The 24,428-nt window shown below is 42.7% G+C and overlaps 1 protein-coding gene across 1 annotated transcript; it reads left to right on the top strand.

Moving 5' to 3' along the window:
- The first annotated feature begins 8,945 nt into the window (after positions 1 to 8,945).
- Positions 8,946 to 24,107, top strand: golga7bb (golgin A7 family, member Bb). The gene is made up of 5 exons (XM_053436716.1): positions 8,946 to 9,036; positions 15,428 to 15,553; positions 16,608 to 16,760; positions 22,724 to 22,825; positions 24,021 to 24,107. The coding sequence occupies exons 1-5, from the start codon at positions 9,025 to 9,027 to the stop codon at positions 24,105 to 24,107; spliced, it is 480 nt and encodes a 159-aa protein (XP_053292691.1). The 5' UTR covers positions 8,946 to 9,024.
- The last annotated feature ends 321 nt before the right edge of the window (positions 24,108 to 24,428 follow it).

Here is a 24,428-nt window from a genome sequence, read left to right as displayed (position 1 = left end):
TGTGTGTATGTGTGTGCATAATTTACTCACTTCCTGTCGTGATGATCAATACCGCTGACTATAATCTCGTTTAATACCAGTAGGCCTTCATGGAAACTTTGGTTTTAGTACCATGGGAATTATTTCTATCTGGTTTGACTCTGTTAAGTCTTTGTTATAACAAAGGGAAAGTAATTCATATTGATCCACCACAACAAGCTGGGTTTTGTTGGGTTTTGTTTCACAAATCGTTCCCCACATATTCAGTTTTATTTGTTTTTTTTCGAGAAATAAACTTTTGTTAATCTGAGAGTTCTGACCCAGAAGAAACAAGCCCTGACTTTCAAAACAATCCGAACCCAACAGCTTCTTCAGATTGCACAACCTCGTTAATAAGAAGCAGATTCAGTTGCTGCTTTAGTAGAAAGTAAAAAGTGAGTTTATTCGAAGCTTCAATTCGATTTTACGATCTCAAGAAGCCTGAAATCACATCACTACATAACATTACATTGATATAATAATAATAACAACAACAAATCTAAACTGTATTTCAATAGCAAGTCTGGAGTCCAAAGTTACAAGGTGCTTCCCGAACTGAAATGTGGAGCTCAAAGATAGAAAAATCATAGGAAAGTCAGATCCTATTCACGCAATGCAATTAAACAAAACAGATGAAATAACAATATTTGAAACAATAAAATATCGAATCTATAAGAAATACAAACTATAAAAATGCCAGATGAATTTTTAAGCACTTATTAAACTGAGGCACAGATTTTGTTGATGTGATGTTTCTACAACAGGCTGAAGCCATAAAAGCATGATTCCTTCTTTCTAAGCCTGGATCAACAGACTTTTAACAACACTTGGCTTCGATCTCAGGCAGAGAAAGGTCAGGGGTCAGGGGCTCTGAATAATAAATAAACAACACAGAAATAAAGCTGTTAACACGTACTGTACATTCGATGCATTGGGACATTGTTGTAGCATTTGAAGACGGCACAGACACCAGGAATTTATTTTGGTTTTTATGGCTCAAAATAAAATGGTGCTGAAAAGAGTGTGACATCGTGACAGGGAATGTTTCTCTGAGTCACAGAGAAACACACGTCTGATTATTCTTTTTCTTGAAGGCGTAACTCATTATTCATAAATATATATTCCTATGCGTTAGGAGCTATTTTGAAAAAAGCTAAATCCCCTATGCCTCATTAATTAGTTTTATTTTTGGGACCTTCTATTTTTTTTACACGACACAGTAGCAGCCGCTAAGGTGAGCGCAACCATGGCAACAGACAAGACATATATGTATGTAAGGGGCAATGTGAGTTTCACTAACTCAGTGGGAAGAGTGTGTGTGTGTGTGTGTGTGTGTGTGTGTGTGTGGTTGGGTACGTTTGGTTGTGTGTGTGTGTGTGTGTGGTTGGGTATGTGTGTTTGTGTGTGTGTGTGTGTGTGTGTGTGTGTGTTTTTTATGTTTTCTCTCCTATGAAGCCTTTCCACACCGGCCCATCTCAAACCTGCAGGAGCTGACACGAGCCGTCAACCATTTTAAAGAGCTGCAGAGTCACAGGAGAAAATAAAACTGTTCTCTGCAGCCTGTGGATTTTGTGCTTTTCGGTTTGTGTTTATAAATCCGGACTCGTGATTTTACAAAGCTCCAGCCTCCACCTGTAGACACCAAATCACTTGGGTGTTAACTCTGACTGTGGCTTTCCGCAGGGAAGGGATAGCCATTATATGCCTGTGTGTGTGGGTGTGTGTGTGTGTGTGTGTGTGTGTGTGCCTCTTTAAACAAAGCTGAACATGTCTTTATATGGCAGTGCAGCAGTGCACACATGAGCGGTCAAGGCAAGAATCTGTTGGCTCATCTCGTTTGTCTCCTCTCCTTCCCTCTGGCAGCGGACCCACTGAAGGACCATGGTTGTCACCGCGCAGCCAGACTGTTATTATTCGGCACGACAGTGAGAAGCCTGCTAAACATGGCTCTAATGGGATCTCGGGAAAACAATAGATGGTGTTTTTTCAAGCGGTAACAAGATGAAGTGTTTGTGTCAGTTTCTATCAAAGTCACATTGTGCTTCTCATTTGTCAAAGGACAAATGTCTTATAAAGCGAGCCGTCATGGTGCAGTGAGCAACAAGCGGCGCGGTCGTATTTCTGTTTAGAACTGAGGTCGACTCATGATAAAAGAAGAAGTCATTTTTACCTCTGAACCACTTCATGTATTCCTTCATCATTTGCATAATGTGAGTCCCTCCTGGAGCTGCAGGGGAATTTCTTTACTTGTTGTTGTTCCTTCCTCGCCGCTAAATTAACAATAGTGTCGCTCACGAGGGATTATGTTGATACAAATCACCCCCTCTGTCTTTCTATGTTTCCCTTTTTATCTCTCTCTCCCCCCCCCCCCCCCCCCTCCCCCCATTTCCTTCCCCTGCCTCTGAACACTCAGAGGAGCTACATCGTGCTGATGCTCCTCCGCTGATCTGAAATTTATTAGCAGAAGATCTGTTTTGGCTCTGGAGCGTCACTCCATTCCAGCCGTCATACGCATTGTAATATTTTTATCCTGGCCTGCAATGAAAATGTATTTACTTGCAGCTGTATTGATATTAAGATCAGTTAGTAATGTCTCTGTCAAGCTGTTCTTGGAAAACAAGCCTGACATCACATGAGGATTATTACATAGAGGAAGTTTTTCCTCATTTCTGATTGTGTTTTGGCTCATGCAGCGTTTAATGGAGAACACACAGACATCAGCCTCTTCAATTCATCCATCCGTCCCAGCTCCGGCAAACACCTGCTATTACCTCACAGGTCTTCCTCTCCGCAGGTGTCCGACATCCCTCTCTCATTTACATTTTCTATAAATAGACTCTTTATTTTCCTGTGATGAATTCATACATTTTTATCAAGTTCTTTATTAAAGATTAGGAAAGAATCAACCTCGGAGCCAATCGGCTGTCGTGTGAGGAGAATTAGCCTCTGGGGGCAACGACCAATAGTCTGGGGTTTCTGCTGACAGAGGACATCTGGGCCGAGACTCTGTCTTTTTGCTGTACACTGTTAAATTCATATTAATTAAATAAAAAATGTTTAGTCAATATTAGAGAGAAACCCAGCAGTATGCACAATGTGCAGGCAAGGGCGACTGTGGAGAGAAACAGAACTCAGACTCGATGTGAGCGTCTGTCTGCCTCGACTGGTCGGGACGAGTCGAGAAAAACTAGAAACACATAAACCTCTCTAACTAACTTTGGATGTGGCTCCTCAATCAGTACGAGCAGATTTCTTTCAATCAAACATCCTTTAATTTATCCTTAGAGTTTAACAATCTGTCAAACCAGATGATTTTTGTCTTGTGCAAAATGGACTGATATCTCATCTTGTATTAAAGTAGCCACTAGCCAGCGTTGATATCAGATCAGCTGGCTCTGAAATGAAAATTCTTTGAGTTGAGAACCAGTGAGAGACACAGATCAATGTTCTTGCAGCATCGGGCCACACAGACACTGAATATTCCAGCCTGTAGGGCTTCTTCTGAAACATGGAGGATGTGCGGCCGACGGTTCCAAACGCAGCTTCACTGAAACAGATGACTCATGGAGTATTTTCTTTTTTTAAATTTGCCTTTTGGTTTCCACAACGTCGGATGGTATTTGAGGAGATGTTTATTTGCTTTGAGTTATTCCAATTTAACGTATTTTTGGTTTGAGAGTTCTCATTTCCTGTCACGTTGGAAGAGAACAGGATCTCTTTCAATATGCTCCTCTGACGGTATTTGTGTATTTATGGGTGAGATTCTCAACTTGTGGTTAAGTCAATAGGAGAAGGGGTGTTTGCTGTGGCACGATGCCCAGACCGGCCGGGGATCGCAAACGCTGGCGTGCATGAATCTCGGTGTGAATCTTGTGCATCACCCCCTTGTACAGGTAGCATGTGCATGCAAAGAGTAGAAGCTGATGTCACTGGGAGACGCATGCAAGCTGCACAATGTAAATAAATCTGCTCCGGAGCTCAGAACTCAGCAGCAGTGGATAATAAAGACTGTCTGCTCTCACATCCAAACCTCCCAGGAAACACTATCTGCTCGAACACTGGTCAGCTCTGATTTTATTGCCAAGAGCGGGGGGGGGGGCAGGTCAGCATTCCAGGACGGCCCAGTCTCACACAGCCACACACACACACACACACACACACACACACACCCACACAAGCAGAGACACACAAAGCCACAAACGAGGACAAGACTTTTCATGACAACAACCAAATGCAAAAACAAACAGATTTGCGCAATTGTGGGAAATGTCAGTGAACCCACCAGTGCAGTCACTTCCCAATATCTATTGCAAAACTTACACACCCACAAACACACACACACACACACACACACAAGTAGACGTTAAGGGACACAGACACATTCACACAGGTATCCATTACCATAGGTGCAGGTTTATTTGAACTGTGGACGACCAACTGTCCCAATGTATTCCCTCCGTGACAAATGGCGTAAGATCCAAACTGACACTGACTATAGTCAAAACACTAAGTTTAATGAGGTGCTGGAGCTGGTCAGATGAACCCGGCTCCACAGCCCGAGTGATGATTTTATTAACCTCACAAGTTGAAACCACATTAACCAAGAAACCCCCGGCAAAGTGCTTCATAACGCCACCTCAACACTCCAGTCTGAGGACATGAGAGCAAAAGAAACCGCAGGAATATTTTGGTGTTTTCTTTAGTTCATTTTTTTCCCTTTTCATTGCAGGGTCAGTATCACCATCTTCAGCATTTCACAGCACAGGCTCCAAATAGAAACTGGCAGTTTTGGACTGAAGCGGAAACCGAGAATATTTTTGCTGAAATAAATATTTCATGAAGGCAGAGATGTGAAAAAGGCAATGTGTGTGTGTGTGTGTGTGTGTGTGTGTGTGTGTGTGTGTGTGTGTGTGTAGGGGGGGGGGGGATTTCTACTGCTCTGGGTCATTATGATAATTTAAGGCTTTTTAAAGTTATTACTTTCTGCTGAAGTGCAGATTCATTGCAATTTGAAGGCATCTTCTTTCATTAGATCCTCAATATGAATAGGAATGCATGTCTTCGACCATGAGGGGGGTTTGAATGTAGCAAACTAGTCGTTTTATTCAGCAGCTTTATATCTGCTGACAAATCCCAAAGATCAGGCATAAAAACCAGGCCCTAATATGTTTCCTCTCTCAGTCAGCACACAACCAGAGAGACTTTTCTGTGTCCATCTTGAAACCAAATAAAAACACGTGGGACAAACCTTCATACACTTACTGGCTGACACTGAAACTAGAACTAGAATGTGCTAGAACTTTACCACAGACCCCAGCTGCTCACTCCACTGACATGTGTATAGAAGACTTCATTCTGATGTCGGTCTATTGGTTCAACACTTCACTGTGAAATATCAGCTTTCATCAGCTGATGACAGGATACCTTGAAAATGAAGGATTACATTCATTTAACCTCCAGCCAAATCGAGATTACTGCCAGAAAAGCAAACATGCTAACGTAACCAAGATAACGTTCTGAATGTTAGCATGCTACCGTGCCAGGCAAACAAACTGCTCACACATTAACACCCAGCTCAACAAGCATGACAACATTTTGACATATATACATGCCCGTGTGTGTGTTTGTAAAAGTCAGTTTATTTATATGTGCGTATATATATATATATATTAAACACATACACACATAAGCGTGTTTGTCTGTGTTTGTATATACATATGTGTGTGTGTATATATGTTTTTGTTTTGTTTTTTACATCTTTTTGTTAGTTTTTTCGTTCACATACAGCAATAATTCACACATACAGTGTATACAAAAATTGTTAGAGGTAGAAAATAGCAGTAGGATGTCCTACACGATGTATGATGATAACAACAATGAGCTTAAACTGAGCCAGAACAGCTTCTATGAACCACAATTAACCCTTGACCCTTCCCACCCACTGACAAGAAAAAAGTAAAATAATTGCATAATTAAACCATTACATACTTTATATTACATAAAAAGAAATACACAAAACAAAACAAAACGAAAAGGAAGCGAAATTACTTGTTGAGATAATAGAGAGTAGTAAATAGTACGGAGTTGAGGGGGGGGGGGGCATCTAGTCACTTTCTGGGTGAATAGTAGTTCTGTTTAAGTGCTCTAAGAAAGGCTGCCAGGTTTTGTTAAAAGCGTTATCAGAACCTGACCGAGAGAATCTAACCTTCTCAAGTTTGATATGAATGAGGACCTCCCTAAGCCAGCTAGTGTGTATATATGTTGATATGCACATGCACGAATACATAAATACATTTTTATATATATTTATATGTATGTGTGTATAAGCACTCAAATATATCTGACTATACCTTAAATAAATGTTTAAACTAACAATTTAGTAGCACTAAAATGTCACTTTGTAGATTGGTTTTCTTGAAGAAGTTGTACTTTCTTGATTCTTGATGTTCTGGGTTTGTACCCTCATGGTTGAATGCACTCATTAAGTCGCTTTAGATAAAAGCCTCAGCTAAATGAAATGTAAAAATATGGATTTATGAGTGTGTTTGTTTGTTTGCATATATACACGTCTTCGTACACATCTTTACTGTATTTACTGTTTGTAAAGATCCTAAATGGAAGGAAAACAACAGTCTCTGTATCATATGTGATTTACAGTATGACACACGTTTACATGTCAGCGTCCTCGTGTGAATTATCAGCCATGTGTTTTCTGTGGTGAGTCAAAGACTCACATTCCAGCTCGAACATTCAGCCTCATTGTCTTCAGTTCCACGTCCAACGCATCGTGAACATATAAGAGACACTGATAATGAGTTATATCCCCTTCACTGAATAGTTCCCATAGGGGCTCAGGTTTTTTCTACTGCACGTGTGTGGAAGTGTGGCTTAAAGCCTTGAGGAGAAAATACACTGAGGAATACACACACTCACACGCACAAAAACACACCGATTCACGTGCACACAAAAACATGTGAATGTGAATACAACTGCTAACACCCTAAAGGAATCTGTGCCAGTGTGTGATTAGATATGCATCTTTTGAAACAATCTGGAGCAAGCAGCGGGATCCTGGCAAATAATATTAGTTCTGCATAATTCTCATTTTGTTACAGCTCTTCCATCTTATTTCTGGATTCCGTTTCCATTCATGAGAGCTGGCTGCCGCTGTGTCTTTGTGAATACATTTCCGTCTGTTTGCACGCCTGTGTGTGAATCTGAGTGTTTCTACCAGAATCCAAGCATACAGCAGAGAATGGGTATTGTGGTGACAGAGAAAGTGACTAATTTCAGCACGTCATGAGTCATTGTGTTAAAAAATTTAAAATACGGGATTTACTGGAAAATTTTGTTTTTCTTCCAGAAACTATCTTTCATCCAAGTCTGTTTTATCAAATCCAAAACATTTCCCTGTCCTTGGTAGTGTTAGTAGAACAGGAAGCTTTTATCTGCCCCATTTTAGCCATACTTTTGAATTATAAGTCAACCTCCTCAGCAAAACCTTGTTCTTCTCATGATTCGGAAATATTTGCTATTCTGGAGAGAAAAAGGGGCAATATAGCATCTCCAAGTGGCATCTAATGAATATTTAATATGGTGCATTAAACATATGCACTACAATATGAGTCATCACAGTGTGCCCATCTGCTTTTACAGAACAGTGTTGGCTACAGTAAACACACAGTATGACTCTTCAGCTTTCACTTAATATGAAAACAGGCTTACATTTTAATACCGTACAGCCTCTCTGCACGCTGGCTGTGACAACTGATTCATGCTTAACAATGAATTCAATATAATATTTCCCTGAGGACTCACTTAGTCTGCCGACTTAATAATGTTCTAATATATTTCATCTCCTGGATATCAGAGCAGCTCCTCTATATTCTGAAGAACTGTTATTGTGGCATTGATAAAGCACGTTTACCAAAGGGAGCTTAACCAGTATAGATTTATTATGCAGGATTTCTTATTTCTTGTCACTGATTTGATTATTTGATCATTTACTTATTTCTCTTCCTTTGGTTTCGGCTAAAAGTTTTTTCTTTCCTCGCTCGAGTCGAGGGTTACGGGCGGAGGATGTCTCATAGGTCCATATCAGTATAAATGGCAGATAATCATCTGGCACCTGAAGCTTTGTCAGCTTTGCATGACTATAGGTATACTATACTATAGTGTGATGTGTACACACTAGGCTCTAAAATGTGCTATTTTAATGTATATATATATATATATATACATCCAACACGTTGCCTTGTGCAGCCGCTCATGGTTCACGTCCTCCTTGCGAGTGAAGAACTAATAGTCGCTGCTGGTCTGGGCCGAAGTGGATGCAGGAGGAAACGGAAACGAGGCACGTTGTGTGAATTATTGATGATCAATGAAACTTTTAAAAGCTTCAGACTTTAACAGTAAAAATCTCCCATTTAAAGTGAATGATTTTATCTCTGAGGTGTTTCAGTCAGAACATCAGCACCAATTCAAGGTCAGAATTGAAATAATGGCAGCAGGTATCAATGCCCTGAATTCAATTTGTATTATTTTTGTTTTCTGAATCATTATTATGATAATTATTATTTCATTTATCTGCTTTATCATTTTTGTAATTTTTACTCTTCAGTTCTATGACGTGTGCGTGTAGTATTAGTCCTGTCTTTGGTGTCCTCCTCATCCTAATGTTACATTAACATTTTTGATACATTTTTTAAAATATTTGTTGTATATAGAATTTATAATAAAAAGTGATGTGGGGGGGGGGGGGGGGGGTCTCTCATTTGAAAGTCTGACCTTGAATTCGTCACTTTGCACTGATGCACGAGCACTTAGCATCCCCCCAACCCCCCGCGCTCACGCCACTCTCGTGCGCGCACCGACACGCGCGCGCTCGACGAGGCCGGTCCTCCCCTCTTGCGCGTGTGTAGTCGCGTTGTCCCGCACGGCACGAGCACACGGCTGTTGGTCTTCGGCGCGGGACGGATCCTCCTCTGCAGCTTCTTGCACCGCAACATGGCGACAGAGGTAAGAGATGCTGCTTCCTTCATTTCAACGAGAAGAACGACCATAGTGAGGAGAAGTGCAGGATGGGAGACGCAGTCATGTGGAGTGAACGTCTTGCTCGCTGTGCCTCAGGTTCTGTGGGGGAATGTGGAGCCACATCAGGCGGCTGCACTTGTTATAAATGTGCAGCTGCAGAGTCATGCATTCTTTTTATTAATGAGCCTCAATTTCACTTGGTTTCCTCGCTGTGATTATAGATGTCCAGCTCTGGAAACTAACACTGCAGTATCAGGGTCTTAGAGTAGTTTCTCTGGGTTTTACGGTGTACTGGTATGTGTAAGAATAAAATGAAACATGTAAATACACATGTAGAGCTGCAGATTTAAGACATAGAAGTGGTCTCTTAATTTATTTCTGGAATCATAGTTTATAACAGCGGTATTACCATAACTACAATCATGTATTAACTGGTAAGGTGGAGTAAATCCAGTTGACTCAGAGCTGAGGGGACTGATGATGGTGGAGCAGTCAGCACCATGGACAGGGACACTCTCCCCTTCTCCCTCCATACTTTCAAATCAGCTTCACAAGCCTTTGCATCTTACATTAGCCACATACTGTATTGTAATTGTATATTTGTATCTCTGTACCTCGGCACCATTGAAAATGAGGGTTCCACCTCAATGTGTCTTCCGAGGTTTTAAATAAATGATGATACTGAAGCTGCTTTTGCAAAATCATCTCTCTGGCTTTGTACTTCTTTCGTTCCTTTCATAAATGCTCAGTATTTATATAGAGCTTTCCTCACTTGCAGTACAGTTTGTCCTCTCTTCATTCAAGAGTGTTGTCTTTCAGTTTAATTAATTTCATGCTCTCACACTTAAATATACCCTGTGCTCAGATTCTCTGCGCTCCAGCTTCAGCTCTTCTCTTCGCGCTCACGCTGCTCCACATTCATACGGTGCATTTATGTACTTTCCCTATCACACTTGTGGCACAGCCATCAGGGGGGGTTCAGGGGGTTCAGCGTCTTGCACAAGGACACTTCGGCACACAGGAGGGGAGACGAGCCACCAAAACCCTGGCCAGTCGAAGACCAGCTCTACCTCCTGAGACATCGCAAACTGATTGTTGGCAGCCTTAGCAGCAGATGTAAGCTTGTTAGGTGAGAGGTGGTGCAGAGGCAGGATGTTACTTAAGAATTCTGCTCCGTAGATAAAGCCGGGGTCGGCTCTTATCACAAAAAACTCTCCTGTGTCTTTGTCTGTGTCTTCTACGTGTCATCAACACCCCCGCTTGCTCACGAGGAATCCTGCTGAGGATCTCCTGCTGTTTTCTTACATCGGCTCCTCTGGATGCTCTCACTCTCACATACAGCCCCTCCGGAGAATATCTGGACGATGTGAGGATTTCATCTTCCTCTCTCCCCTTTGTGTCCTTGGTCGCTACACGCTGAAGACATGGCTGCTTTAGTTATCATAATAATGATCTCAGTAGAGGAGACTGCTGTTAGTGTGTTGCAACTCTGAAGCAGCCTGCATGTGCCTAAGTTTATACAGTATTTGTGTGTGTGTTTGTGTGTGTGTGTGTGTGTGTGTGTGTGTGTGTGTGTGTGTGTTCTTATGCAAATTGCACCTGGTAGCATTACTTTAAAGAGTGGATGAAGGTAATTCATAATGCTGCTGCAGGTAAAGCTTCGGTGGACATGCTGATCAGGATTCATCATCGTTTTATTCCTATAAATTGGCAGAGTGGCCGTGATTTCCTCTGGTGGTCTGCCAGCAGCCGTGTCCAAGCCCTATTAGTTCCGCGCAGTCACTTACACACGCATGCGCACAAACATAGCATGCACATGCACATACAAATACATATATGCGCAGCCAAGGCAGAGTGAATGTCCAGCGCCCATCTTTTATCCACGGCATATTTAATGTGAACAGACTGCTGAGATGAGAAGCATACTTTATTTCCTCCCCATCGCCTCCCTCTCCCTCAATGATCGTCTCCCTCCCTCACTCATTTATATCAGAACTCATTCTCTGACATTTATCATGTGCCAAGTCAGCAAACGCACCACGTTAAGTGACTGAGTAACAATCAGCTCATGGTGCAGCCTGCTTGTGCTGCATGGACGCTCTCTGGATCCATTAACTCTATCTCTGGCAGATCCTCCTCCTCAGTCCGTCGACCAGTCCTCGCTCGAGTCTGTTGAGGAATCGAAGCGGCAGCAAACACCTCAGAAGCCGGCTCGCCCCCAGAACAACCTCCATGTGAGGTCATTGATGCATTAGGTGTAGTCTTTTACTTTTGGTTTGAATTGTTATAGAGGAGTTTGGTTCTTTTATCTGCCAAGCCCGTGGCTATTTTGGTTATTCTGTGCAGAGGATTTCAAAAGACTATATTTCTGCACCAGAGAAATTTACCCGGGAAACTTCATCATGATAAAACATTATAACGAAGTGTGTAGATTAATCTTTATTCTGCCTGGCTAAGTGGTCACCAAATTACCCTGTTGATTTACACCTGAGCATCATAACAGCTAGAATTAGTTTATGTGTTTAATATCGAGACTGTTTCATTCCAAATTTTATTTTAAGTATGTTTATGAAGCTCTTAACTGGTAATATGTCTTTCTCATGTAACCTATTTAACATACTTTAGATAACATGCAAACTCAAACTTTTATTTTGCCTAAATTTCCCTCTGGATCAATAAAATATATTTCTTCCTTGTGTGGGTGGAGGGAGGATTCAGACAGGATGCAGAGACTCTTTATAGAGTCCTGACTGATCAGTGTGACACTTTAATATTACTGTCTGCCCGTCTGCTATATTTAGACTCGGGAATAGACTGCATTTGAACCCTGATCTCCCACGCATGCAGGAAAGTAAACAGCAGCACTCTGCCAACAGCAAACTTTTATCTCCCAGTCTTTAATGGAGACAGGCAAGAGCTTTACTCTTTTGACAGATATGTTTCCTGAAGCCCTCTACTATCACAGCAGGACTTGGGCAGTTGTAACGTGCAGGAGGGTTACAGGATTCCTGGTCAGTCAGGATGAGGTTGGGAGAGGGAGGTTGCTGTCATCAAGATATTATGGTGACTGTATGTGGCTCTTGAGAACTTGAGAATCGTCTAATCGGCTTCACACTTGGCACGTGTATCCTTTGGGCCAAAAGAAGTGCATTGTCGGATTTGGACATTTGAAACCTTCAATATGAATAAACTTTAGTGCTCTGTAGCAGTGGCGGCTGGGACTCAACATGTGTGACGTAGTCGATCAGAACAACAGGTTCAATGTTCTGAGTACTTTACAGATCTTTGAATAAACAGTTGAACAGCTCTTTGTGCAGCTGCTGGTCTTCACTCCCTATGGCTCAATTACTGCAAGTCAATTTTAGAGTTTCAGAAAGAGAAGAAGCATCCAGCAGCATCTATACAGGCCAAGCAGAGAGCTCCTTCCAAACAGGCAGGTTTAGAACAGGCACTGCACTGTGATTACAACTGCACAGTTGTAATCACTTGATTGTGAAAAGCACCACAAGGCAGTTCTCTTCTCCCTCTAGCAGTTCATTAGCAAGGGACAAATGAGGCTTGAGCTTTAAACTAGACCTGCTCAATGTGTGAATGTAATGTACCTGCACTAGTTTGTTCTTGTAATTACATCAGTATCGGATTGCACTGTGATGTAACTGCTACTATGACCCACGTCTAGAGTTTGCTATCTGGAAAGTTTATTCTAAAATAGCTCATACATGCACACAAACCAAAACAATGGAGGCTAAATTAAAAAAATAGGTTTGTAGGACCTGGGTCAAGAAGCAAATCCCGGTGGGGCTGCAAAAGTTCATCTTATATTTTTCAGTTTATCTTATAATCTGACACTCCTCAAAATGATGTTGTACAGTCTCAAACAGATTGCAACCAAGATTTCATTGGAAGTATCTCACAGATTGGAGCATTCCGGCTTACAGTCTTTGCTGCAAGGTTTTAAGGCTCCTTATCAAACATGGAAAACGTGTGGCCTCTCGTTTAGCCAATCAGTTACATTTTTGAGATACTAGAACACAGTGCTACAGTGTTCTAGGTTTGACCCTTTAACCATGCCATCCCCAATAGACCAAATGCTTTTAAAGTCTCCAAGTTGATTAAAATCAGGGGGGTGGTGGGAGAGATATTGAATAAATGGACTCTGTGATTCATGGGTGACCGCGCATAGACATGACCCCCGCCTGCTGTGCTCAGCTGTGAGCTACATGCAGCACAGACATGTAAGGCAGAGACGAGAGGGTCAACAAGAGGCTGAAACACACCACGGCGTCGCATTATGTCATGTTGGATCATGTTTGTGTTTTTTATGTGGTTCTGCATTTAGCAGCAGACTCACCAGCAGGTGGCTGGTATGTTGCTGTACGTACAAAGCTATCAAACTATCACACCATTTTGATTAAACGTATGTGATCTAATTGTATATTGAACACACCACAATCTTTGCTTAATCTTAACCTCATTCTCTTACTGATGTTTCAGTCTTTACAAGTGGATTTTGTCCTTCCATCGTTTCTAGTTCTTTCTCCTTCCTTTTGTTGGTTACTTATTTTTACCATCTGTCATTTGCTTTTTTCAGATTTTTCTCGGTTTCATTTGTCTTTCTCAATTTTCTTCAAATTTCTGCTCTTTCTTCATGATTGTTTCTTTCCTTTCCTGTTTTTCTTTTATAATTTCTTAATTTGTTTCCATCCCTCTTTCCATCCTACTTTTCTTTTTCGTTTCCTTTACATCTATCTATTTATTCCCTAGTATTATTATCCTCTTTTTACCATTAACCTTTTCCCCCTAAAGCTTTTAATCTGTCATCCTGCCTTTCTTCTTTCCTTCTTTTTCATTTGGCAGCAAATCTAAAATCTTACTTAGGACACAACTACACACCTTTTACTGGTAACATCAGTATAAATTCTGTGCTTTGTACCGACACACACACATTCTCACAAACAAAGGACCAGATTAATCTTAATGAACCCTCCTGATTCTATCTTGAATACATGATGCACGATCGTGTGCAGAGAATCACTTATTTTAATTGAGTAACTTGTTTGGTCGCGATGGCCTGCAGGTATCACAGGGAGGGGGACGGTGGCAGAGACAGAGGACATTACAAAAAAAGGCAGGATATTAAAAGCCCTGGCAGACAGAAAGATCTAGTGGCTCGGAGATGGTTGTGGCTGTTAGTGGATGAAAATAGCAGCTCGGATGCTATTCTTAGTTGTGAGTGATATACCCTATATAGACATGAAAGGCTGGCACTGTGCTGCGTCCGTGTGGGAAGGAACTGGGCTCATACACGCAGGTAAAAACACAGACATGAGTTCCTTTGAAAACACTGAAGCCAGAAGAAATGTGGATGTAAAAATCCACCGAATGAAATTGTAGTTTATTTTGATTCAAGTTTTAATTTAGATTTTATACATTTCTTATATTTGTCTTTTATTTGTATGTATAGTTAAGAATAATAACATATATGATTAAACTGTAAAGATGAATAAATAATTGGCAATTACTTTCAATAATAATATATATTTTAACAGGCAGATATATTGCTGAGGTAAATATTTTACTCCCTAATATCAGTATTGCATCGGCAGCCTCCGCTGGGTTCCCCCCGATTTCAGTTTCTCCTTTTATTTTCTCACCCCTATTGTTCATCCTCCCTCCCTCCCTCCCTCCCTCCCTCCCTCCATGTATCTCCTACTGTATCTCTAATTACCAGCCACTTGAGGGCAGTCATTTAGATCAGCAGGGGACAGGTTTACACTGACCCACTTCCTCGCCGGTGTGTGCTTCTCAGGGGAAATGTCTGTTTGGGTGTAAAACACACCGCTCAGCACCAAAGCCCTGTAAAGCGGAGTCTCTCACTGCTCATTATTACAGCCAACTGGGCCGACTGATACAAGAGGAGGCCATGAGAGTGCAAACTAATAATGTTGATTGAGTAACACAGGACCTTTTTCTCACTGTGGGGCCAGTGATGAACCGGTAAGAAGAAAACACATTAAAAACACAGTTTTATAAAGCAGCTGTGCAGACTTTGTTGATGTGATTGAGAGTTTGATTTGAAGTCAGACTAGCAATAGGGGGATGGAGCCTTAGTATTGATGTCCCACCATCAATATCTGTCCCACCACTGATATAAATGTCTTTATATCCAAAAAGGTTTCGGAAAAACAAACACGTATATACATCTATGTGACATTGATTAGGCAGGGTTTATGACCGCTACTGCAGCCAGCCACCAGGAGGCAACACTTTGGCTTCACTTCTAGGAAGCTGTCGCGTCGTCCATCTTCACATATAATACTCTGTTTACACACGCACATGCACAAATTTAACATGTGTATTTTTCTCCTGGTTTCAGTTCCATAACCTGCAGGAGCTGCGGCACAGTGCATCACTGGTAACGAAGGTGTTTGTACAGAGAGATTACAGCCAAGGAACCGTCTGCCGCTTCCAGACCAAGTTCCCCTCAGAGCTCGACAACAGGGTGAGCACAAATACAAACACACACGCACACACACACGCACACACACACACTCTCTAAGATAAGTGTAATATTCCAACTCGCCTGAAACAACAGCGACATACAAAAAGAGCGATGGCTCAATAAAGCCTAATCAGATAAGCACTATAGTGTGTCCTGGATGAAAACTTGGTAAATGATGAATATAGATTGAACCTTCGTTATATTACTATTGCTGAAAATGATATTACGGTAATATAGATATTGTTTTATTGGCCAGCCTTATTCCTTATTAATATACGGCTATTCTTAAAGCACAGAGAGTAATAAATCATAGTATCATGTGGATTCTAACGGCAGGGTATAAGTGAAATCTCTATAATATTCATATTATGGCACAAGTGTAGCGGCTAATTCTGCAATCTTACATTTTTTATTTTTTTAGATGAATATCTGAAAGCCAAACATTATGCATCATGCAAAAGTATGTTCAAATTTCCTTTACCTCCTGTCCACAGTTGGATACAGATTTTGTAGCATGATCCCTAAAGTCCTGGAGCAGACAAGAGCAGAATAAAAGTAACAACTCCTCTGTGTTTCATGTGCTTCTAAGAAAGGTAAAGAAAAATAAGCCATATTGCTTTTATTTTCACGCTCAACACTTTTAATCACTGAGAGCTGTTGATTTGCTCTTCTTACATGTCTGTATTGGCATATTGTAAATATTTAGCAATTAGTCTCTGAAGCAGACACAGCGGGAGTCAGTGCTTAGGAATCCTTAGAAAACTTCATCTGTCACTTCACTTTAAATGTTCTCTGTCAGACGCTCGAACCACACGTCTGCTGTCACACGTCGGGCTGATGTGTCACCTCAGCCTCGAGTCCTGGAAGCATGGTGTGTTTCTAAGTTGTGTTAGACAGCGTCAGGCCATTTAGTTTGAGCAGAATGCAGCTGCTTTGTTTGGCAGGCCGTTGTAAAGCAGAACAGCTTGCTCCGACACATTTCACTTTCCCAGTCCTTATGGTGTGAGCACGCCTTCATATCTCCACTTGGATGTCTATTTGTGTTTGGAAGTAGATTGAGCGAACCTTGCTGGAGGAGACGGTGAAGACCCTGAACTCTTATTATGTCGAGGCCGAGAAAATTGGAGGTCAGTCGTACCTGGAAGGATGTCTGGCCTGCGCCACAGCGTACATCGTCTTCCTCTGCATGGAGACGCGCTACGATAAGGTAATGAACCTGCAGACGCCGAAACGCTGCATGGTACCCGAAATGGTCCGACAGCTTTTATGTGGAACAAGATCTGTGCAACGATGGCTGCACGTTGAGAAATGTAATGATGAACACCTGTGATTTTCCTCCTCAAAAGATCTGCCTGCTGGCTCCAGCTCCACAATTAGTGTGCATCTTGTCTCAGAGGAAGGCAATAGATGTATTTTAAAGATACTGAGTTATTCCTTTAATCCTCCACACGTTTTTGAAGTGTGTTCTGTGTGATGCTAAAAAATGGTTTTATAGAAATTTAGATCTTTATTCCAGAAGCCACAGTCTCAGTTTCCTAGTGGCAGTTTGGTCTATTGTGGATCAAATCAGAGCAAACCTGATAACGTCTATACGCCCTGTGGACTTGTGTTTTTAATAAAATAAATAATAGATATCCAGTCATCCATTTTAAACCTCTGCACCGGCGACATGAGACCGGAGCCGGTGTCCCTCCGTCCGTCCCATTCTTGAGAACATGACTGTAAGAATGCTTTGAGGGGAATTTCTTCAAATCTGGTTCAAATACTTAGGTTAGTGGTTGAAGGTGAACGGTCAAGATTATTGTGACCTCACAAAACAAGTTTCTGGTCTGTTCACGAAACATCTCAGGATCACCTTGTGGACATCTCTTAACATTTGATATAACTGTTCACTTAAACTAAGAGATGAACTGATTTGAGTGTGGAGGTCAAAGGTCACCTTTACTTATTTTCAATTCATCATTTTACCAACACTTTGGGGTAATCTTTCAAATTATGTATCAAGTTTCCTTGGATTCACAGACTAACTGATAAGATGTTGGTCATCAATGGTCAAGGTCACTGTGACCGTACGTCTTTGGCCTTGTGAATGCTAGTATCACCAGATCACCAGTCTGTCACGCAGCTAACAGAGAGAAACGACCATTCACAGCCAGAGACATATTCACTACCTCCCTTATTAAAGTGTCCTGTGTAACTCTGGTCAGTTGCAGGAAACCGGAACAAAGAAACAAATCTGACTCCACTTTCGGCCCCCATCAGATTATACCGGATACACAGGCCGCCAAATTCGGCATATGAAGACTGCGCAGTATTTGATGTGCACTTTTACTTTTTGATTCATGTCAAATCCACTAGCATGGAGGCTGCAGGATTTATGACCCGTACTGCAGCCAGCCACCAGACACTTTGGCTTCACGTTTGGGGCTCTCCCATGTCGTCCATCTTTATTTACAGTCTGTGTTCTGAACCCAGACCTGGAGCCTCTGTGTGCAGTAGAATTCTTTCTGCTGGAATAATTGTCTCACTCAGACATTATTCAGGAACAGCTGGTTATGATAATCTCCAGTGCCCAGCTCAAAGACTTATTTACTGCCATATTTGTCCATTTGTATGAAAGCTTCCTCTCACACGCAAACAAAAGTCTTTAATTGTGTGTTCTAATGCACTCTGGCTCTCTCAGGGTCGGAACATATTATACACACCCGCTCACACAGGAGATATGATCTGATTCTCTCTTGCACGACGTTCCCCTCAGCTGTCCGTCCACTGTGTCTTAGAACTCGCTCTGAAGCTCACACCTGTGTGCCTGTGGGTTCGCATGGCACGCCAACTGTAACAGGACATCTACCTTCACACAACCACAACGTCCGTCTGGAGGAAACCGCCATTGGGGCCGTGTTGCTGCTTGTCACTGGCTGGAGCAAAAAATACTGGCATACATAACCCAGTCTCACACACACACACACACACACACACAGTGAGTTTGATTAATCCTCTTGTACCTGTCCGTGCTTTAGAGGAAACTAGAGTGGCGTGACGTCCCAGCATGCCTCTCTTCTCTGATCTTTGTCACCCACAACATTCATCTCCCTGGTCTTGTTGCATTTTTGTAAACATTTCTTGGTATCAAAGCTGCACAGAGGAGCTGGGAGCTGGACCAAGAAGTACAAAAGGACTCAGTGCTGTGCTGAAGCCATGCAGAAATGACCTGGTCCGAGGCCGCTTTCATCTCGCTGTCAGCTGTGTGCCGCTCCATTGACACGCCCAGATGCTATCAGCTCTTACGGGAGATTTGTTTATTTACTTGTTTAACTTTATAATCTTGGATGAAGGACGCTATGACTGACGATGATCAAATATACCCACCCAGGTTGAGGCTGTGTGGGTGCATGCTCCTATAGCGGCCACACACCAGTGAGTGTGGATCATTGTGCAGATTCATTCGAGCACCACGAGCCCTTGATGCTCACATCTCACCCTATCAAAGGACACTGATTGCTCCCAGCATGTCAGAACAGATACACGTGCGCACAAGCGTTCGTTAAAGCTTCCCTCGCTCCCAGTTTGTATCCTCCATCGCCTTTTTCCTCTTCCCCCTATTATTCACAAGAATGTGGCTACTTTGGACACACACATTGCAGTAGCTCACATGGGCAACTTTCATTCCCGCGGAGGTGTAAACGCTCATGTCATACATGTGTAATAGACTGTGACACCTTCGCTTCTCAGGCGATACACGGGCCCGCTCACAAAGCTTCTCCCAGAGGGGCAGTCGCACAAACATGTGGGTACAACAGAGGCGCAGCTGGGAAACGTGACTGTCATATTGTTACGCTGGAGTGGATTGAGTCGCCCTGAGAGCTCGCCAGCAGTGAAAAGATTGTCCCTCTCCCTGCACCCCAGTAAACCTATTAGTCAGGGCTCCGCTTTGTGTGTCTCTGCTGCTGCCCTGTGATGTGAGTCTTCAGCAAAATACACAGTTTATTTTGTGTTAACAATCTCTGGATACGTTGTGATTGTTCCAAGCCAAATATTGATTGCTTTTCTGCTTAGGTGGTCTTGATATAGGATCCACGATTGCACAAACACACCACAGAAAATTCCTTGTGTGTGTAAACCTGCTTGGCAATAAAAACCCGATTCTGATCCAAGTCACCAAGTGGACAGCTCTAAGTAGGTCAGCTCACACCTGAACCGGCTCTCTGCATCTCCAGGGGTCCTTCCCTCCCCGATGCTCTGCTTTATATCCAAATAAACATTGACAATATTTCTGTTTGAAAATACAACATTTTATGTTGTCCACATTTTTTACGTTTGTGGGAGAAAGACAAAAAGAGATGCTGAGCTACGATAAAATATGATTTTACAACTTTGGAATAGTGAGGAAAAAACAAAGGAAATCAATGTGGAGCCGTCAGTGTTGATATTGTGGCAGACTGCAGAACATATATCAATGTATGAGAAACACTCCATCCATCGATTTGGATGAGAGGTTACAACCTGGACAGATTGCCTCCGTATCACAGGGTGAACATAAAGAGTCAGACAACCATTCACATTCACATTTAAACCTGTGGTCAATGTCTCGAATGAACCTGAGTAGCTGTCAAAACAATAAACCGAGAAAGAGTAAAAACGTTTTATGAAAGTGTAACGGGTCAGAGGTCGTCAGTTGAGTAGGCCGGTCCTTTAATGTGGCCCATGATGCATTTGTGTTCACTCAATGTGTCTTGTTCCCGTCTGCACTGAGCTCAGACGCTTGTTAGTGCCAGGTCTGGATGGAGCCGTAGATCTGACTGATGGAAAGTGACTGAAACCAGCGCAGTGGAGCAAACCGCCGCCTGCTCATGGCGACTTCCACGTTCTCACACTGAAGAATTTAAGTCTGGTTTTCTCCCCAATTCTCTTCTTCGTCTACTTCTTCCACCGGGAGATGTAGAAAGAAACGTTCCTCTGTGTTTTACTCTCCACTGGCACCAACGCTCACTTATATTAGCAGCTGGGCCTGCAGCTGTAGCAGGCCTTTGACATCCCAGAGGAGCTGTGCTCCGTGCGTTGCCCAGTCTCCATTGTTCTAATCTCTCAAGGCTGAGAGTGCTGCTGTGACCTTAAGTTAACTTACAAAGAGGATGTGAATCTGTCATGTTCAATAAATCAGCAGAGGAATACTCATAAAAAGAGTTACAGCTCAATACAGCACAGACTGTAGCTCCTCACTACTCTGATCCTATTTTTACAGTTTTACCTCTGAATTTACTGAAACAAGTTTATTAATAAAACGGTAATAGAAAGTCTGACTTAGAAAGAAAAACAAGGTCCGTCAGTTCCAAGGTTAGCTTTCATCTTTCAGGTGCAGTGGTTCTCCTACAGATACGTACGACTCATTTAATATCTCAGCAATGATCTTGGGGAATAGAAACATTTGTTTAAGATACAAAAATAGGATGAGCTGTAATAAATCTGAGTTTAATAAACAGTACGATAGACAGTCTTCCTGTACACATTTCTTTCATGAAACTAGAATGCCACTCTGTAGAATGTCACTCCTGAATACATTTTGTATTCATCTAGTCCATGAATTATTCATTTGGTAATCAGTGAAGCCCCCCTGATCTGCACCAGAATTGAATGGCCTTCTTCCCTGACCCATCCCACATCCAGTAGTTTTTGCATGTTTTTCCTGTGATTGACTTGGTCTAATTAAGAGTAGGCTCACACCTCCTCCTCACAGCATTCTGTTTACAGTATATAGATATGAAGGGATTCATGTGTTATCACTGAATACAGGTTTTTTACACCTGCACACTAAATTAACGAATGCAAAAAAACAAATGGGAAATCCTAAGGGCCGCTGTCAGGCTTATTTGAAGCATGTGAATTACCGTATCCACATGATTATTCTCGTCAGAAATAAAATAAAATTATTCTTACATGCATTTGATTAGCATGTTTGGTGTGGGCTGCTCTTTATCACAGAGGAAAACTGAATGACCTCAGATAACTGGGACAGCACTAAATGATCTGCTCTGTGCCGTGGGATATGTCATCTCCTGCTGACTCTTGCTATGAGTGATGACAGCTTTCCCAGTGTACATGAGGCCCAGTGAGCCATGGTGGAGCTGACTGACATGGTTAGGCAGAGTTTAGGGGAGGCATGGCACATCAGCATTGTGAGTGCCCACAGAGGCGTAGCTCAGGCTGAATAAGCTGCTCTAATGATGCCACTTTTGCTAATAGCTGCCCATTGAGCATGACTCTCCATCAGTCAGCAGTCATTTGGTTGCTCTCAGCTGCGGCCTGGGACTCACGGTGCTTAGGTTCTCTTAAACTCCTCGAGTCTCCAAGGTAAACTCTGTGTGTAGCTGTTATGCGTAGGAGAATGTATACCGGCACGCTTCTTCGACTGTGTGTGCCCCGGCTCGGCCGGTCTGAACTTGGTGATCCGCCTCACTCCACTGCAGCTATCTGATCTTTTCAGTCGATGCAATACTGCTAAACTGAGAAATAGGTCCGATGCCAGTGCAATCTAAATAAACTGTCCACCTCACGTTCTCGAGCGTTTCCAAATTGCCCCGACAGTTAACCAAGGCATGACATTTAGCCTGAGAGAGCCATCCCTGGAATTAGGAACTAAAGCCTCCAAATGGAAAAAACTTCAAAAAGAGGAAAATCTCGTGCTCGTCAATTTCACTAATTCAATTCATACAGCCTCGCTTGACATGAGTGGGTTGGAACTATGCATAAAAATAACTGCTGTACTGAGAGCATAATGGAATTACTTTGAGTTTAGATTATAATGTTCAGGAAAAATAAAGACGGGCAATGACTTGAGAGAGTTAGTGTCATATGCTGTATGCTAGCTATGCTCAGACGGGCCGCCAACTCATTTCTTCCATCTTTCATTTTTTCCACCCAAGACACCACAGGAGGAGGCTGACATTGCTGCAGCCTCTGTCCATGTTTACATACATGGTTATTACATGTGCCACTGAGTGCACGTTAAGTGATAATATGCACGTAATGGATTCTCAGTTGGAACGTCTTTTCGGATTATTTTCGGCTTGTGTTTTAGATTTTCCTCGTCCCTCCTATGGTACTAATCAAATCTGGATTATGTCTAAACATTCCTTATGTGACCCCTCTCTGTTTTTCCTGTTTTTATTCCAGGTGCTGAAGAAGATATCAGGCTACATCCAGGAGCAGAATGAGAAGATCTACGCTCCTCGAGGTCTGCTGCTCACCGACCCCATAGAGAGAGGAATGAGGGTTGTATCCTTCACTTAAACTGCTGCTGCTCGCTCACTGTAAGAATCGGAGGATAAAGGCGCCAGACATAAATACCACTGATAGGAGGTGGCAGTGGTTTAGTGGTCGGAGAAATTTGACTTTATGAGTGGAAGTCACCAGTTAGAACGACTGGAACCGCCAGCGAACATCTGGATCGGATAAATGAATAAGAAACACCCACTGCTCCTCATAAATTACCATCAAGGTGCCCTTGAACAAGGCACTTAGAGTCCAGCTGCAGCAGAGGGAGCTGCTCGGTGGCCAAGTGTCTTTCCCAGTCCTTCCCAGTCCTTTCACAATGTGGAGCATCACTACCTGAGCTGCTGGTCGTCATGAAACGTCTGCTGAAATGTTTGTTTGGGAAGTTCGCTGTAATGTTTGAATTTCCTTAGATGCTGAATTTATAAGCATTTCGTTAATGCCTTCGATCAATAAGGACGTTAGGTGAAGAGCCCCCCCCCTTCTACATTTAGAGAAAAGGCAGAGCGAGAGAGAGAGAGAGACCATTGGACCATCACACAGGTCTGGCCCAGACTGAGTCATAAACAGGCTCCAAGTCACAGGGCCAAACATGTTACCAACACTTATTGGTCAATACACTCCTATACAGTATGGTCTCTGTTTGTGAAGGTTACTCCGAGTCCTGTGTTTCCCAAAGGGCTGTGAAACATTCAACGTTGTAATATTTTTATTACAAAGAACCAATTGTAGAAGATGAAGTCTTTTTTTTTTTTTAAACTGGTCTTGTTGTTGTCGTGGGCGAATGGTTCATCCTGGGTGCAGTTTAATCCTGCTGCAGACAAAATGAATTTAGGTCTTTGAGACAGCACGGTCAGTCCGAGCAGCATTGAGACAAATATCGAGCTTGTCATTCGCTCTACCAGCATCTTTGATGTTAACGAAGCCTTAAACCAGATGCAACTGTTTTTGTAGATGAGATGAGAGACAAACAACCATTCACACACGCACACAAACAGACACACACTGCATCCTTCTCATCCAGAAGGAAACATGTCGATTTAGAAATTCTTGAATTTACCACCAGCTTCACACATTAGAGCTGAGGATGGAAGCGTCAGGATTATACTGTCCAATCAGGATCCTCCAGCCCTTACACAATGCCCTGTTCAAATGCTCTCTGTGCCATGATGAACCTTGACAGTGACTGTGTCCTCAGCTGGAGATCAGCCTCTTTGAAGACCGGGGCTCGGGCAGCTCCAGTCCCAGCAGCAGCATGTCGTCAGCCGCCGGCAGCGCCCGGTGACTGGAGGGCCAGCGCCAGGCTTACGGGTACCACCACAGGGGCAGCGGGACACTCACCAACATCCGCATGCTGAAACATGAGAGCACCAGGTTCTAAGAGAAGCGGAGAGAACCAAGGCAAGGAGGTGATCCACGGCATTCACACTCTCCCTGCTGGAGGACGACGCACCACCACCGGATCAGGAGCTGGCTCGCACAAACACACTGGATATGCAACAGAATCAACACGAGTACAACACAGCCCACACATCGGCAGCAGACACATGTACAAGCCAACATCCGGAGTGTCTGCGAGGGAATAGATTTCACTTTTCCGACCTAA

The sequence above is a fragment of the Pleuronectes platessa genome, chromosome 12 (assembly GCF_947347685.1).
Source record: "Pleuronectes platessa chromosome 12, fPlePla1.1, whole genome shotgun sequence".
Lineage (NCBI taxonomy): Eukaryota > Metazoa > Chordata > Actinopteri > Pleuronectiformes > Pleuronectidae > Pleuronectes > Pleuronectes platessa.
Note: the sequence above shows the minus strand (reverse complement) of the source record. Positions and strands in the feature narration are given on the sequence as shown.